This window comes from Lycorma delicatula, chromosome 2 (genome assembly GCF_047948215.1).
Source record: "Lycorma delicatula isolate Av1 chromosome 2, ASM4794821v1, whole genome shotgun sequence".
In the NCBI taxonomy this organism is placed as follows: Eukaryota; Metazoa; Arthropoda; class Insecta; order Hemiptera; family Fulgoridae; genus Lycorma; species Lycorma delicatula.
In genome coordinates, this window is record NC_134456.1 from 6,420,649 (window position 1) to 6,437,773 (window position 17,125).

At 32.5% G+C, this 17,125-nt stretch overlaps 1 protein-coding gene across 1 annotated transcript in view; it reads right to left on the reverse strand.

Moving 5' to 3' along the window:
- LOC142319826 (mitoguardin-like) overlaps positions 1-17,125 on the reverse strand; it is a 256,764-nt gene that overhangs the window by 226,898 nt on the left and 12,741 nt on the right. Inside the window, exon 2 of the mRNA XM_075357498.1 lies at positions 79-217. Coding sequence (XP_075213613.1) covers positions 79-217 — 139 coding nt within the window. The remainder of the gene's footprint in view (positions 1-78; positions 218-17,125) is intronic.

Consider the following 17,125-nt stretch of genomic DNA (forward strand, 5'->3'; position numbering starts at 1 on the left):
CAAATGATTAGATTATATCACAGAAAATATTTTAAACTACTAAAAAAAATATAAATAAATAAAAGAAAAATAACTTACCTCCATTAGGATTAGGTAATAACTGAGGATTTCTCGGTAGTTTTCTGTATGTTACATTTGATGGACACTTTCTTCGACGTAGATATCTGGCAAGAACTCCTAATAATGCTATACTAGCTGTCACCGAAATCAATACAACCTGTGGATAGATAAATAAAAACATTGTTAATCGTATTTGGGTACGTGCATTACATCAAAATTAGTAATAATTTTGAAAAATAGCATTTGATAAATAGAAATAGAAATTATGTTTTTAAAAGTAAACAATACTATTGATTACTAGATTACACGGCAATGCAGATTAATACTACTAATCTCTATATAGCAGAGCTTATTCTCAATACGAATAAAAATTTTCATTGAAAAAAGACAAACAAAATTCCAACAGTAGGCATAGTTTCCCCAACTGAGTTGAAGTACATCTCTTATGATTACGAAATACAGAATGCTGACCTACTAGACAGATTAAACAAATACAGTCTTGTAGCGATGCAAGTAGAGTACCACCCACCGGGTTGGTCTAGTGGTGAACGCGTCTTCCCAAATCAGCTGATTTGGAAGTCGAGAGTTCCAGCGTTCAAGTCCTAGTAAAGCCAGCTATTTTTACACGGACTTGAATACTAGATCGTGGATACCGGTGTTCTTTGGTGGTTGGGTTTCAATTAACCACACATCTCGGGTATGGTCGAACTGAGAATGTACAAGACTACACTTCATTCACACTCATACATATCATCCTCTGAAGTATTATCTAAACGGTAGTTACCGGAGGCTAAACAGGTAAAAAGAAAGAAGTAGAGTACCACTTTCACAAAGAAAGTAAATATTTATTTTTCTCTTACTTAATCAGATGTTTTTATATTAATATGGATTTTATACTGAAAAACAAGCCTGTACAAGCACATTGAATATCAACTGAGATAAAACTTCATTAACTTTGCTTGACTAGTTACAAAATGGATTGTTATGGACATATATATATATATATATATATATACATGAGGGCCATTTGAAAATTTTGTAGTCAGACAAAGAAAACAAAAGATTTTTCAAAAATTTTTATTTTTCAATGTAGTCACCTAAGAATTCAATATATTTAGACTGACATTTTTAAACTTTTTAATACCTTCAGTATAATGCTGTTTGTACAACTATGCAAAATAAGTGGATTATTTTGGCTTATTTTCTTCACCCAAAAAACCATTTCTCAGGTATGGGAAGAAAAAGTAATAACTGGGATACAAATCTGACGAACACAACACATAAGGAAACACTTCAAAGCACTATGTTTTCAGCAACATCCCGGGACATGTGCCAGCCAGATGTTTTTGGTAAAAGAGCACTTTTTTTTTGTACACTGGATGTGTACGTTTAACCTGAATAGCACCCCTGATCCACTCAATCTAATAGTGAAGCGTAATATTTACCGGTGATTGTCTTTTAATTTCCATGTAGTAGAGCACCACACCATGAGAATCCAAGAAAATCTTAGCTGTCACTTTTCCTGCATTTTGGCGCTTTCGCTTTTTTTGGCTCACTTTTGCCTGCTCCAACCCACTGTTTGCTTTCTGGAGTGCACTGGTGAATCCATATTTTATTTATTGTTATAAAACGTTAAAGAAATTCAGCGGAATCATGTTTAAACAGTCCACCAAAAATGCATTTGACTTAATATTTCTCAAGGGAAGTGTTAAGTCGAATACGTTTTTGTCCGTTGTTAAAAAACGCGGTAATCGGTATTTATGCATTACAACGGCGCCACTATGGTAGGGAAATAAATCTAAAATTATAAATATAATCTAACCAAACTTAACCTAAGCTCGTTAGTCAAGGTTAGCAAGCGAAGCGAACGTAGGTTAAGTTTGGTTAGATTATATTGATAATTTTTTTGGTATTCATTTCATACTCCCAGGCATAAATAAAACGAACTGCATTCAGGAAACTTATTTGCTGCCTTTCATCCAATTACCTGTACGCATACCAATTTTACTGCGGCAAATTCTCTTGAATTTCCAAATGACTCGTTTACTAAACAGTCATATCATGTTCTTTGGCACACTTTCGTCCCTTCTGAAGAATACACTTTTCCTGCGAAAAATCTAACAGCTTTCTCTTCACAACGTGGGAGATCTCAAATTCTAAGCGCGTACATTTTACTTATATATTCATCGATAACTTTAACAAATATTTTTAATTTATCGTCTCACATAAGAAGTAGAACTAGTTACTTAACTCGCCACCAGTTGAGCTGGTTATAACCTCCCAACGACGGTGGTACCATTATAATGCACAAGTACCCGGTAATCTTTATATTAGTCAAAAAAAAAAAAAATTCGGTGGAAACAGTCTATTCAGATTTTTGCGATGTCATCAAGCTTGCATCGATAATATAAAACGGCATTGTGGATTTTTAGGTCAATCGTTGCAGTTTTTAGGCGCCTCGAGCGTCCATCATCTTGAATGGTTTTACGACTACTTTGAAATTCAGCAGCCCACCTTTTTACCGTCGAAAACAAAAGGAAAAAAATCCTTTAAAAATACATGTATTTTTTTTTTTGTCCGTCGGGGTTAAACCCTTTAAAAGGAATTACTTTATAGCAGCTCGAACTTCAATTTCATCCTATTTTCAGTAAACGTCAAACTCGGTTGTATTATTAGATCGCCACAAACAAGCGACTAAACACACACGCCTGAAACTTCGCAGTACGCCATTTAAAAGGTTACAATTGACAAATATCACCGGGTCAAAATCCGTTATATGCTCACAACGCTTCCGTTAGGTAGTTCTTAGATGGGGCCACTGAAATGCTATATTGATATACGAAAATAAATAAAATTATAAATATAATTTAATCAAACTTAACCTACTCTCCCTTCGCTCGCTAGACAAGCTTAGCAAGCGAAGGGAGTGTAGGTTAAGTTTGGTTAGGTTACATTTATAAACGCACCGGGTTGGTCTAGTGGTGAACGCGTCTTCCCTAATCGGCTGATTTGAAAGTCGAGAATTCTACCGCTCAAGTTCTAGTAAAGGCAGTTACTTTTATACGGATTCGAATACTAGATTGTGGATACCGGTGTTCTTTGGTGGTTGGGTTTCAATTAATTACACATCTCAGGAACGGTCGAACCGAGACTGTACAACACTACACTTCATTTACACATATATATCATCCTCTGAAGTAATACCTGAACGACAAAATAAAAAACTTAACTAAAATGTTAAACACAAATATCATACAACTACTGTAAAAAAAAACCAGAAATTTAAGAACGCTATTAAAAAGTACGTAAATAGTAGCACTTCGGAGAAATAAAAACACTCGATTCAAAACTTCTTTATTATTGCCCAGGATTTGACGAAAATTCTTGGGACATTTAAATTTACGACGCAAGGCCGCATAACATATACAACCACAAGGATGTGGCGCACAGTCAAGCGGCAGTTGCATCGAACGCATAGTGGTGCATTTTCTGCTGACATCGGTACCCGTGAGTATCTCTCGCATGTCCTATCTGCAATCGGCAGAGGACTGCTATCTCTCGGTAAATTTTCTTGCGGGAGGAATTTCATAGCAGCACAGTACCTTTGAGATTCGAAGTTTGTTATCTGTTGGCAATCCCGTCATCTTGCCACCTTGCGCGAAGTGTGAGTTTTACATAGTTAATAAAGTCGGATGTAGTAACACGGGTAGTTGACGGCATGCGTCTTTAACAACGGAATCTGCACGTTTATTACCCGGAATCCCCATTATCCGGTAAATATGCTACTCCACTGACAAATAAAAGGAATTCTTCTATCAAAGTTGGCCCAAACTGATCGATGGAAACCGTGGTAAAATTTTGATCAGAACAGTCTCACAAAACACATAATTAATTATAAGATAAAAACGTTTATAACAAACTTGTTACTTTCCTGGCACTGGTTGATTATTTAATCGTATATTTTGTAAAAATAATAAATAATATATGAAAAAGTTACTCAAAAACCGACATTTTTAAACATTTTTTCTGCTTTATTCCAAAATCACCTCCCAAGAAATATTTTTTATATTTCTACGTTTACTGTATTAAATGGAAGAAACTAAAAAGAAGTTTTAAAAAATTCCTAAATTTGATATTTTTAATATTTTATCGGCTTCCCCACCATATTCTTTATATTACCCTCAAATTATTTCTTTTCTGGTCACTTGCACTACTACAGAGTGATTTTTTAGTCGTTACCCAATTTTAAATGTAATTTAAAAAAGGGAAATTTAGGTGAAATAAAAAAATGTATTTTTTACTTACAAAAGAGATTTAATAAAAAGGTATTACTTACATAATTGTTAAATAATATGCTCAAAATGTCCACCCCTTGCGGCTGGACACGCAGGGACTCTTTTCAGCATATTAGCAAAAGCATTTTTAAGAATCGCATTGGAAATATTCGTGATTAAGTCTGTAATATTGACTTTAAGTTCATCAATAGTGTGACGATTGTTTTTGAAGGACTCGTACTTAATATAGCCCCACAAAAAGTAGTCAGGAGAGGTGAGGTCTGCGGACCTTGGAGGCCATAAGCCCTTACTTATTATTCGATCATCAAAGAACTTTTGCAGAAAATCCACGGTTTCTCGAGACGTGTGGCATGTAGCGCCGTCTTGCTGAAACCATTAATACCGTTCTTGAGGGTGCAGGAGGGACACAAATTGGCGCACAATATTCCTGTATACTTCACCGTTTACTGTCTGTTCGAAGAATATGGATCCGACTATACGATGACGAGATATCGCACACCATACACCAATTTTTTCAGGATGCAAAGATTTGTCTTGTAAAGCGTTAGGATTTTCAACCGCCCAAATTCGACAGTTTTGATTGTTCACATATCCAGATGGATCGAGATGGATCCAAGCTTCATCACTAAAGAACACCGTGTTTAAAAATTCGATTCCGTTATCGTTTACGAGAGACCTAAACCAACGGCAATATTGCAATATCGCTTGTTTAAATCTGGAGTCTGAAGCTCTTGGACTAATCGTACACGATACGAATACAATTTCAATTTTTTAGCGGCTTTCTGAACACTCGAATATGACAATCCGACTTGCGTGGAAAGTTTTCGTAAACTTTTCCGTGGAGAATTGAGCCATCTTGTTTTCACGTTCTCTAAAACGTCATCTGTCAAGCGAGTCGGTCGACCGCTACGTTTTCTGTCGGAAACACTACCTGTCTCTCGAAATCGGTTTGCTAGCCTAGAAATTGACATTTTTTCTGGCGGAGGAGCACTAACAAATTTAATTTGAAATGATTCTTTTACACTCGCGTACGATTTCGTAGCAAAATATTGTTCAAGAAAGAAAACTCGTTGTTCTACGGTCGTACTACGGCACAAAAGTTTACACAGCTCAAGGAGAATCAACTCACACTGCCGTATCTATACCGGTTGAGTAGCGCTACTAACTTCGTGTCACAAAACAAATTTCCCTTTCTTACAAAAAAAATACCAGACATTAACAATTGAGTAACAGGACTAAACATAAAAAAATTCGGTTAAAAAATATGCACTAGATAAAAATATGTGTTCTTTTCCAATTTTGGAAGAAGTAGGAATTTTTGGGGCAAAATTAAAAGAAAAAAGAAAAAAAAAGGTATGATAAGCATGCGTGCATGTACTGAGCTTTGTATAAAGTGCGGTTATTTTTGCAAAATTCTGAGAAAATTAACCCCAAAAAACTATCTATTCCACCCCCTAGGATATTGAACCCAAACTTTTACAAGAAAGTTTCCCCCCATATACACGAGCTCTGTGCCAAATTTCATCAAAATCGGTTTATCCAGTCAAAAGTTATTATTAGGCTTTAAACACGCCAACAGATGTACATATATGTAAGCATCAACTAACATTACCCCCACTTTTTTTTTGGGGGGGGGGAGATCTCTGGGTCATGAAAGTCGAGAAATAAAAAAAACCCATACCTCATTTTTTGAGTGATTACCAAACTTTCTCGCAGCATAGATTTAGAGCTATATGAGAAAAGTAAAAGCATTAAATATTTTTATTTAACAAAATTAAAATAATCAATTAGTGCGGCCCAAAGATCTTACTTTTATTGGTACTTACGTATTAACGCCACCGCAGCTACAGCTTTATTTAAAAACAAAGTAGTCAATCGGATTTCGATGGAAAATGAACCAGTCTCTTTATTAATTTTAATAAATGGTTATTTATTTTATAAATATAATTTAACCAAACTTAACCTACGCTCGCTAAACTTGACTAATTAATACCGTAATTTTTTGAGTGTTTATTTAATAAATTCAGTAATTATTGCAATTATTTATTATTTAAATCATCAAACCACTCCTGTTAATTAGTCAAGGTTAGCGAGCGTAGGTTAAGTCTGGTTAAATTATATTTATAAAATTTTTTTTTTTGTCTTCAGTCATTTGACTGGTTTGATGCAGCTCTCCAAGATTCCCTATCTAGTGCTAGTCGTTTCATTTCAGTATACCCTCTACATCCTACATCCCTAACAATTTGTTTTACATACTCCAAACGTGGCCTGCCTACACAATTTTTCCCTTCTACCTGTCCTTCCAATATTAAAGCGACTATTCCAGGATGCCTTAGTATGTGGCCTATAAGTCTGTCTCTTCTTTTAACTATATTTTTCCAAACGCTTCTTTCTTCATCTATTTGCCGCAATACCTCTTCATTTGTCACTTTATCCACCCGTCTGATTTTTAACATTCTCCTATAGTACCGCATTTCAAAAGCTTCTAATGTTTTCTTCTCAGATACTCCGATCGTCCAAGTTTCACTTCCATATAAAGCGACATTCCAAACATACACTTTCAAAAATCTTTTCCTGACATTTAAATTAATTTTTGATGTAAACAAATTATATTTCTTACTGAAGGCTCGTTTAGCTTGTGCTATTCGGCATTTTATATCGCTCCTGCTTCGTCCATCTTTAGTAATTTTACTTCCCAAATAACAAAATTCTTCTACCTCCATAATCTTTTCTCCTCCTATTTTCACATTCAGCGGTCCATCTTTGTTATTTCTACTACATTTCATTACTTTTGTTTTGTTCTCGTTTATTTTCACGCGATAGTTCTTGCGTAGGACTTCATCTATGCCGTTCATTGTTTCTTCTAAATCTTTTTTACTCTCGGCTAGAATTACTATATCATCGGCAAATCGTAGCATCTTTATCTTTTCACCTTGTACTGTTACTCCGAATCTAAATTGTCCTTTAACATCATTAACTGCTAGTTCCATGTAAAGATTAAAAAGTAACGGAGATAGGGAACATCCTTGTCGGACTCCCTTTCTTATTAGGGCTTCTTTCTTATGTTCTTCAATTGTTATTGTTGCTGTTTGGTTCCTGTACATGTTAGCAATTGTTCTTCTATCTCTGTATTTGAACCCTAATTTTTTAAAAATGCTGAACATTTTATTCCAGTCTACGTTATCAAAAGCCTTTTCTAGGTCTATAAACGCCAAGTATGTCGGTTTGTTTTTCTTTAATCTTCCTTCTACTAGTAATCTGAGGCCTAAAATTGTTTACCTTGTCCCTATACTTTTCCTGAAACCAAATTGGTCTTCTCCTAACACTTCTTCCACTCTCCTCTCAATTCTTCTTTATAAAATTAATAAATATAAATAACCATTTATTAAAATTAATAAAGAGACTGTTTTGAATCTATGTTAAACTCTATATCGGCCCATTTTCCACCGAAATCCGATTGACGACTTTGCTGTTAAATAAAGCTGTAGTTGCGGTGGCGTTAATACGTAAGTACCCTTTTATTGGTAAATTATATTAAAAATGTGTTCTTTTAGATTTACCTATTATATCCAGAGTTTCAAATCATGAACTGCTACACTTTGATAAAACATTGAGGTTAATTAAAAATTATTTAAAGATTAAAGACCATTCAAAAATTATAATTGAACTAGATGCGTCAAACTATACCAAATTCAGTTAGCTATGGAGTTGAAGTAAACAACGGTGCGTACGAGTGTTCAAGCGGCTGATTCATAAGCATCTTCTGTAAATCTTATGCATATAAAAGAAACTTCGCAACGTTAATATTCATTAACTAAACCACGCGCTATTATATTTTACAAAGATTATACGTATATTGTAATTTTAAATAAATAATTATACGGTGACCAAAAAAGTAATGTTATTGTGTTGCATATACATACGGTCGCGATGTGAATTACACTGATATAAGGACGTGACTCAGCCGAAACATAACGAAATCACTAACACAACGTAACGTTTGTTTATGCTAGTCTATAATCTGAGTGCACTATAGACAACAGACTTGTTTTCATGTAACTCGATACGATATTTTGGCTTACGAAAGAGGGCATTACTTGCGTGCTTCCATTGACATTTTTAATGTTACCAGACTATTTAAAAGATCTTCCCACCAATTAATTTTTTTTTCAGAAACAATATTACTTTTTCGACGAATTTGTAAATAATACTAAATAAAAAAAGCCGGCAATGAATTGCATTAACTTTCGTCGGTAAATACATGCAATTCATTTTTCAATTTAGTCATTCTACGTATACGATTGAATTTAATACAACAAACCTCTAATTGTACCTTAATGATAAAATAATTATTTTGAAAATTTCGAACTCGTGCATCAGGGAACTTTTTTAACGATTAAAATATTCACTAATAAAGTTTTTAAAAAAATTAATAATAGAAAATTTAAAAAATTTCTTTGGATTTTTTATTTTTAAATTTGAGAGCTCCGAATATTTAAGGGGAAGGATTCGGGTAAAATTAATTTTTAAGAAACTGATGATAATAGACATATTTAAAAAATCTCATGTGGCCACCCCATATGACTTCCTTGTACGCCTATTAAATTACATATACTCATTTTTTGCTGCGCTTCATTTAAACTTATTTCATTTGAAAGTGAGATACGATCCTCCAATTCTTTAATAAAGTGGACAGTTACACGATTGCTGAAATATTAGTTTTTATTAACATCAAATATTTACACAATTATTAATTCAACAATCTTACATGAAATATCAGGATAGAGTAAAAGTCCCTTTATTACTCGTACTCCTAGATCAGTATTATTCGTATCTTTTTGAGTTGCTGATTAACAAAAGTTTCAGATTTCTGGTGTGTTGTATAAATAAAAGTTAAAAATAATTAAACTATTCCGTTTAGTGAACTCGTGTATACGTTTACAAATGTTAATTTCGACCTTACCGTGTAAAATATTCAGTTTTTATTTATTGGGTGAAAACGAAACAATCAAGAAATATATTTTTAAAAAGCGACAAGAAGATGAATATGAAAAGGAAGAAAATGTCAAAACCAAAGAAAGAATAAAAAGACTAAGGGGATAAATACAAAGAGGAAGAAAACGTAAAGACCAAGGAAATAATAAAACAGATTAAGAGGGCATGTTGAATATAAAGAGAGAGAAAATTTGAAAAGTAGAGAACGTGTACACAAATTATGATCGCAAGAATTATATCAAACCGAAGAACGATTAAATGACTAGCAATAAAAAAAATAAACGAAATTATGATCAACTCCGACTTAGAGAGAATACTGTCCGACAGTATCAGAGGAATAATGAACCAAAAGATACGAATTTTTTGTAATTTATTAAAGGTCGGGTATGTTATGGTTCAGCGTATATCTTGTTCTTGTGAGGGTCTATTTCTCATTACTTTGTAGTTAACTTTAATGTAAATAAAATTAAACAGAAATTAAACTAGAAAACCCAAAAATAATACGATTCTAAATGATAATTTTCAATTAATATTAAAAAATCAGATGTTTTACCAAATCTATTACATATACAATATGCAATAATGCCTATTAAATTACATATATACATTTTTGAAAGAACATAAAATTTTCACTAATAACTTCCGATTTTTTCAATTTTTTAGTTATTGAATATTGTAATTTTTTTTGCAATCACGGGTTAATTAATAAATCAATATATTTAAATTTAAAAAAAGTTAAAAGAAATAAATTATTAAAAAAAAAAACTTAAAAAAAGGAGATTATTTGAACCGATGTGCCTTCCCTTGTAAGATCCAAATATTTCATTAATTAAAATTTTATTTGACTATAACTCTGGAACCGATGAAAATAAGTACCTCTTACGACATATCGTTGAAAACCTCTCAACGAGAGCTTAATACTGCAGTTAAGAAGAAGTCCAAAATCCAATTTTTTGTTGACTTTCGGCTTTTTTGGACACTTTTGGCTCTGTCGATCGCAATCGAAAGGGGAGGTGCACAACTAGATGTTAGAACAGTACTAAATCCAAAATTTCAACATCCTACGTCTAATAGTTTTAGAGTTATGCGAGATACGTACATATGTACGTAAGTGAAGACGTTTCGCCGAAACTAGTCAAAATGGATTCAGGAATGGTCAAAATGGTTATTTCCATTAAAATCAGAAAACCGAAATTTTTCGAGATCACAATTACTTTCTTTACTTTGTATAAGGAAGTAATAAAAGAAGTTTTTAAATTGTTTAAAAATACAAAGATTAAATAATTCAGACAAAAATAAAATAATTCTAAATAAACAAAGTTGTAATTTTTTAGGAAGGAAGTGAAAATCTTTAAGTAACTTTTATTTTTCAAGAAATACTAAAGAGTAACGAGATTTAAAAAAAAATTGAGATTTTATACTTCAACTGTAATGGTAACTTGCGAAATGGATTTAAATCTAAGATGATTTTTTTTAAATATTAAAAATTACTTTTTCTTACTACAGACCATTAGAGTCACCCACCGGGTTGGTCTAGTTGTGAACGCGTCTTCCCAAATCAGCTGATTTGGAAGTCGAGAGTTCTAGCGTTCAAGTCCTAGTAAAGTCAGTTATTTTTACACGGATTTGAATACTAGATTGTGGATAACGGTGTTCTTTGGCGGTTGGGTTTCAATTAACCACACATCTCAGGAACGGTCGAACTGAGACTGAACAAGACTACACTTCATTTACACTAATACATATCATCCTCTGAAGTATTATCTGAAAGGTAGTTACCGGAGGCTAAACAGTAAAAAGAAAAAGACCATTAGAGTCGGATAGCCAAAAAAACTTTATAGTGGTTTGAACGCCTAGTGATGTAGAAAATACAGATGTAAAAAACTCCCATTAACTCCTCTTTTGAAGTTATATATATATATATATATATATATATATATATATATACCTAAAAAGCAAGAAAAATATGTAGTCACTTTTTTTTTGGGAAGCGGGTGAATATTAAATAATTTTTTTTTGGTAATTTGTGATCTCGGTAAAACAATTTCAATTATTGCAAGAAAAATATTTTGCTAAATTCGTCCAAGTAAAGATTTAAAATTTTATTTCTGTCAAAACACCTTCCAATCTCCTTTAATAATTTTTTTTAGAAACTTAATGCATTCTTTTCCCCCTTTCTATCAAGTTTGAAGAAATTCGGTCAACAGGGTCCAGAGTTATAAGACCAAATGTAGGACAACATGCGTACGTTCAATAGTCCGTCCGACAAAAACGATTTTGGAAAATACTTGGGAATATTGGAATAAAACGTTTTTCGCAGATTATTTAAATTTATTTAAATTATTAAAAATGTCTCCAGCGGTGTGGTTTTTGGCTGTTGTGCCCATGCGCACATAGAAAGCTGCACGTAAGGCTGCGAGGGAGAGAGAGCACTGTCGCTCTCGCAGTGCCGACCCTGGCGTGCTGGTGGAAGGACGTTTTTTTTTACTCCGCGTGTGTACGGAACGTTCCTTGTTCGTTCCCTTTTCTAGTTTAGTCGACGGAAGGAATATGAAAGCGATTTAGTTGTTTTTTCAGTAGTGATCAAAAGATGGCGGAAAGCAAGGGCTCTTTGATTGTTAAATCTGTCCAAAAACACGCTGGAAAAGCGAAAGAGAAGGTAATTAATAAAAACTAATTATGCATTTGTTTCTGTGTTCATATAAACTATTAGCCTATGGTGTTTTTAAGCGGAGATTTTATAAAATTTTTATCTAGTAATAATAATAATACTAGAAAAATATTATCTGTATTGACATTTTATTATTTATTCGGTTAAACCGAATACGATTTTAAGCACATGTGCTTAAAAACGGTGTATTATATTCTTTAATATGATAAAGTGCAGAATTAGATTATCCTACTTCCAGCTACTCTATTTGATTTTTTTTTCAGTTTGTTTTATTTTACAGAAAAATTTAACCACGGCCTTCAAAAGGTCCAGAAAAAAATCTTCCGAGGCAGCAACCCCATTAATTTTAGCTACGAGCAGCTACTGTTGCCTTTTATCGTACGCCATTAAAAAATTACAGCAAGAATCGTACTCAAATTTTTTTCGCTAAGTAGCCCATTTTATTAATTTATAGCCCACATAAATTTCAAATCTGTACCCACTGATTTTTAATTTGTGTTTATTTTGGTTTGGAGACTTTCCAACTTTTGGATTTTTTCCTAACATTTTCCTAGACTAGATCCTCTTCAAGGACGGTTTTTAAATTATTTTTAATTTTTGAGAACAAAGTTAGTTCATTTTTTCTCATTTTAAACACTAGTATTTTCTTAGTCGATCTATTTTTGCCGTTCTTAAAAGATACCTGAAAAAAATTAATAGTATCTTTTTTATCGGATTGAAGGATCATTCTACTATTTTTTGAAACTTTTTTTCATTCTCCAAGCTTCATTCTACTTTCTGTATCTTAAAACTTTTCTTTTTTTGTTATAATTTTTCTATTTTTCCTTTACTGATTAGGATAAAATGGCACATGAGTCAAGACTTTCCGGTCTAATTACTTATTTTTACGAATAAGTAATTATTTTATCGAAATGTCTTTTTTGTTGTAGATCACTTAATTTTTCCGGTAGATTTCCCGATTCTTTTACGGGTTACCATTTTGTCTAGTAGGTAAGCCTAAATACCGTATTTAAATTTTTATACTCTGGATCTTTCTAGGTGCAGCTTTTTGTCATAAATTTAGTTTTTTCTATGAAGACTTATAAACCGGTTTTTCCATTATTTATTTGAGAAGATTAATTTGAATTTTTGCCGATTCGATGTTTAAGTTGTCAAATATTAAAAGTGTGAAATCGTCTACTAAAACTAAACAGCTGATTTTGATTACTTTTATTTTATTTCTTGGAATTACGCGACAGATTTTGTAATTCTTCTAAATGAAGATTCCAGTTTAACTGTTTTTTCTAAATCCGTACGTAAAAGAATCGGTGATATTTCGTCGATAAACTGAAATTTGGAGGAGGTATCGATCAAGAAAGTTTCTTGAATTATTTTTTTAGTTTCAGGATCGATTCGGAATTCTTCTGCATATATCTTTATTTATTATTAATTAATCGTTTTTATTTCTTCATTATCATTTATTTATATTGTAATCTAAATTTGCATTTACATTTAAATTAAGCGACCTTTTTGTAAACTGCTTTTGAGCAGTTTGTGTTTTCCAATTTTATTTCAATGCCCACCGGGCTGGTCTAGTGGTGAACTCGTCATCGCAAATCAGCCGATTTCGAAGTCGAGAATTCTAATGTTCAAATCCTAGTAGAGGTACTTACTTTTATACAGATTTGAATACTAGATCATGGATACCGGTGTTATTTGGTGGTTGGATTTCAATTAACCACACTTCTCAGGAGCGGTCGACCTGAGACTGTAGAAGACTACACTTCATTTACATTCATACATATCATCCTCTGAAGTAATATTATGTTGGTTCTGGAGGCTAAACAGAAAAAAATATATAAATAAAAATTTTATTTCAATAACAGTTTACCATAGCTTGGATTTTTTTTGGAGGAACCCGAAATCTTTATTCCTTCCTCCCACTTAAAATTATAATCTTATCACGTTTCAAGGTCGCACCGACTACTTCTCAGGAAAGAAAAGACACAAAACACCAAAAATAAGTTTTTTAATATAGATTATCTAACGGTTTTAGGCGTGAAAATTATGAAGGAAAAAGTGAGAAAAATAGCACCTTAAAAAGGTTTCCCCATACGATATTCAGCTACCTTTTTCACAGAAGACTGCTCGGTCATACTTAAAATTAAGGATTATCAAGAAGGAAATCTTATCAGCGAAATATAAATTACATCATTGTGCAAAAATAAGAATATACCTACAAGTAAAAACGAATTCACATTAATTAAGAAGTAGTAAAACAAACTAAGAATTAACACAATGTGCTTTATTTAATTCTGAATGTTATTCTACGAATGTTACATTTATACAATAAATATAACGCATACGATAAATATAAACTGTAAATCAGAATTAAGCGTCCAAGCTTCACAAATTTAAAGTTGAAAATAACGAATGATCCAGTTTTATATTACTTGTTAAAAGTTTGGAAATAGTGATTACATGGAGATGCGCAGTATTTCTACATGGAATGTCTAAAGTAGTATTGACATTCTAAGAGTACATTGGCACGATGACAAAATGTTGTGGATATTAAGAAAACAATATTTTTGTTGCACACTTTTTAATTTTGAGCTCTTTTTCCACGCATTAAAAACAGCGGTTCTCAATACTCATCACCAACAGTTTTCAGTTTTTTTATACCACCTTCTTATTTACGTTTACGCTTACCTTCAGCCAAAATCTAACAGCAGTTTAGGATGAAAGCTGGAAAAAATATATTTAAATAATGTAAAAATTTAATATACATAATTTACAAAAAAAATAAAAAATAAAAATAAATAAAATAAAAATAAAGGAAATGTATAATAATGAACTTTTACAAAATAACTGAAGAAAATTCAGAAATTCAAGCTTACGTAGCCGATCTTTGCGGTAGGTCTAGCCATACGGTGGTAAAATTATAACAAAATCTAATAAACTTAAAGAAAATGAAAGTTTCAGTAAACCTGGAAAATCTTTTAAAAGAACGAATCCAATATTAAAGAAGTTAGAAGCGGTTTTATAAACACATCTCTCAGAACTGGAGATGAACTGCACTCACGAGACTTACGTACACATTTTTAGGAGTTACGTAGAAGACTAAAAATAATAGGAACATTTTTGTAAATTTATTTATTTGCGTATAACTGCACAGTGGCACGATGTCAACAGAAATCTGCAGATATACCGAGGAATCTGGGCGCAGTCTGGCCTGTAAGTATAAATGTACCAGTAAACGTATAGTCTTGAACAGATTCAGGCCGACCACTCCTGAGACGTGTGGTTAATTGAAACCCAACCACCTAACAACACCGGTATTCACAGTCTAGGAATCAAATCCATATAAATGCAACCGACTTTATAAATGAAAATTTTCAAATAGAAGGAAGAATAATATTTTTATAAATAAATTTATATATAATATAAATCTATTTATTATACATTTTTTCACACGATCGACATTTTCTCAACGCACACAAAAATGTTATATTTGAATTTTTGATTTTGTTAACGGCTATATAAAACTTGTATCTAAAGAATCGAGGGTGATATTGATGTAGGTCGGCGGTTTATTTTTTCCCCTTTCTGAAACCGTTCCAAGAGCGGTTCCAGAAAGGGGAAGGGGGAGAAGGTCAGCAGTGCTACCGGATAAATTCTAAATACACTAATACTATTTAAATCGGGCCAGAGAATATCGCAAGAATATGAATGCGACTATGAAAAATAACCGAAATGGAATTAATACCAAACTTTCCACCTCGTTTAGTTTTGGTAATTAACAAAAAGATAAATATTAAAAATTAAAAAACATGACGGTCGAAAAGAAATATTGCTGACAAACATTGCATTTTTAGGAGATTGCTCTTGCCGATTTAGTTCTATCGTGATTTTCAGTTATACTACCACCTCGTCTGAGTTATGAAAATAGGAAGATTGGTTGCAAAGATACAGCGTTTTTGAATAACCGTGATTTATTAGATCGAGAGTGTACCTGATGCGTCCAAAAGTCAGCCTTCAACCTACTAATGAATACCCTGTTTGAATTTTGATAATCGGACGATTGTCGCAGAGATATTATAAGGGCACCCGCATTTCACCTCCTAAAAACAGCTCCCCAGGGGCACCCCGTTTGTTACCAATTGATAGCGATGGTTGGTCTAGCCTCGCCCAAGGTGCTCGCATCATCTTATTACTCTAGCCTCACGCGCAGACCCCACGGGAAGCCCATTATTATTAAACAAAAAAATTTTAAATCTATTTAATATTAATTTTATTTATTTAACGTAAATATTTTTGTAATACTATTAATTTGATCGATTCGAATTATTCAGCTCACATAGTGATCGAAGTTGACAGTTCACAGTTCATTAATTCAATTTATTAAAGTTTGTGCTTTAAACGCTTGCTAACATAATATAAAATTACTTACGGCGCCAAATTCAAAAAGAATTAAAAAAAAGAAATGTTTCAATAGCTAAAAAACATAAATATTCTGCGCACAAAAGGTATGTTAAAAAACTAAACTGTACGAATTAAAGCGATTAAATATATTCCGCTATGAAGACCACTACTTCCACAAAATATAGGAAGATTACGATCAAAACTTCTTAATATTGACATCGCACCACTCTGAATTCACTTGACTAAGCCGATTTGGATCACGCAGACAGCAGTTACCTACACGCAAAAGGAATAGCTAACAATGATAGCGAAAGCAGAGAGAATAGCGCCGACGAATCTTAGTCGTCAGACAATGACTACGCAGATGATATGGATGAGGCAGAACCGTTAAATTAAAAACAAAAAATACTTTTTCCTTCCTTTCTATTATCTCCTTTTGTAAAAAAAAAGAAAAAAAAACGAATAGAAAAACAGAAAAAACATTCAGAAATAATGAAACCATATTCGCGTAAGTTAAAAATAAATTCAATATATAGTTGTAATACACGGTGCTTAATCGTCCTAATTGAGAAAAAAAATGCTAGAAAAAAAAAATTAAGCAAACAGAAATACAATAAAAAGTTCGGATAGAAAAAATGAATATATAAATAAAAATTTATATATTTGGATAATGAAGTGAAAGGGACAAATTCGCTGTATAGCG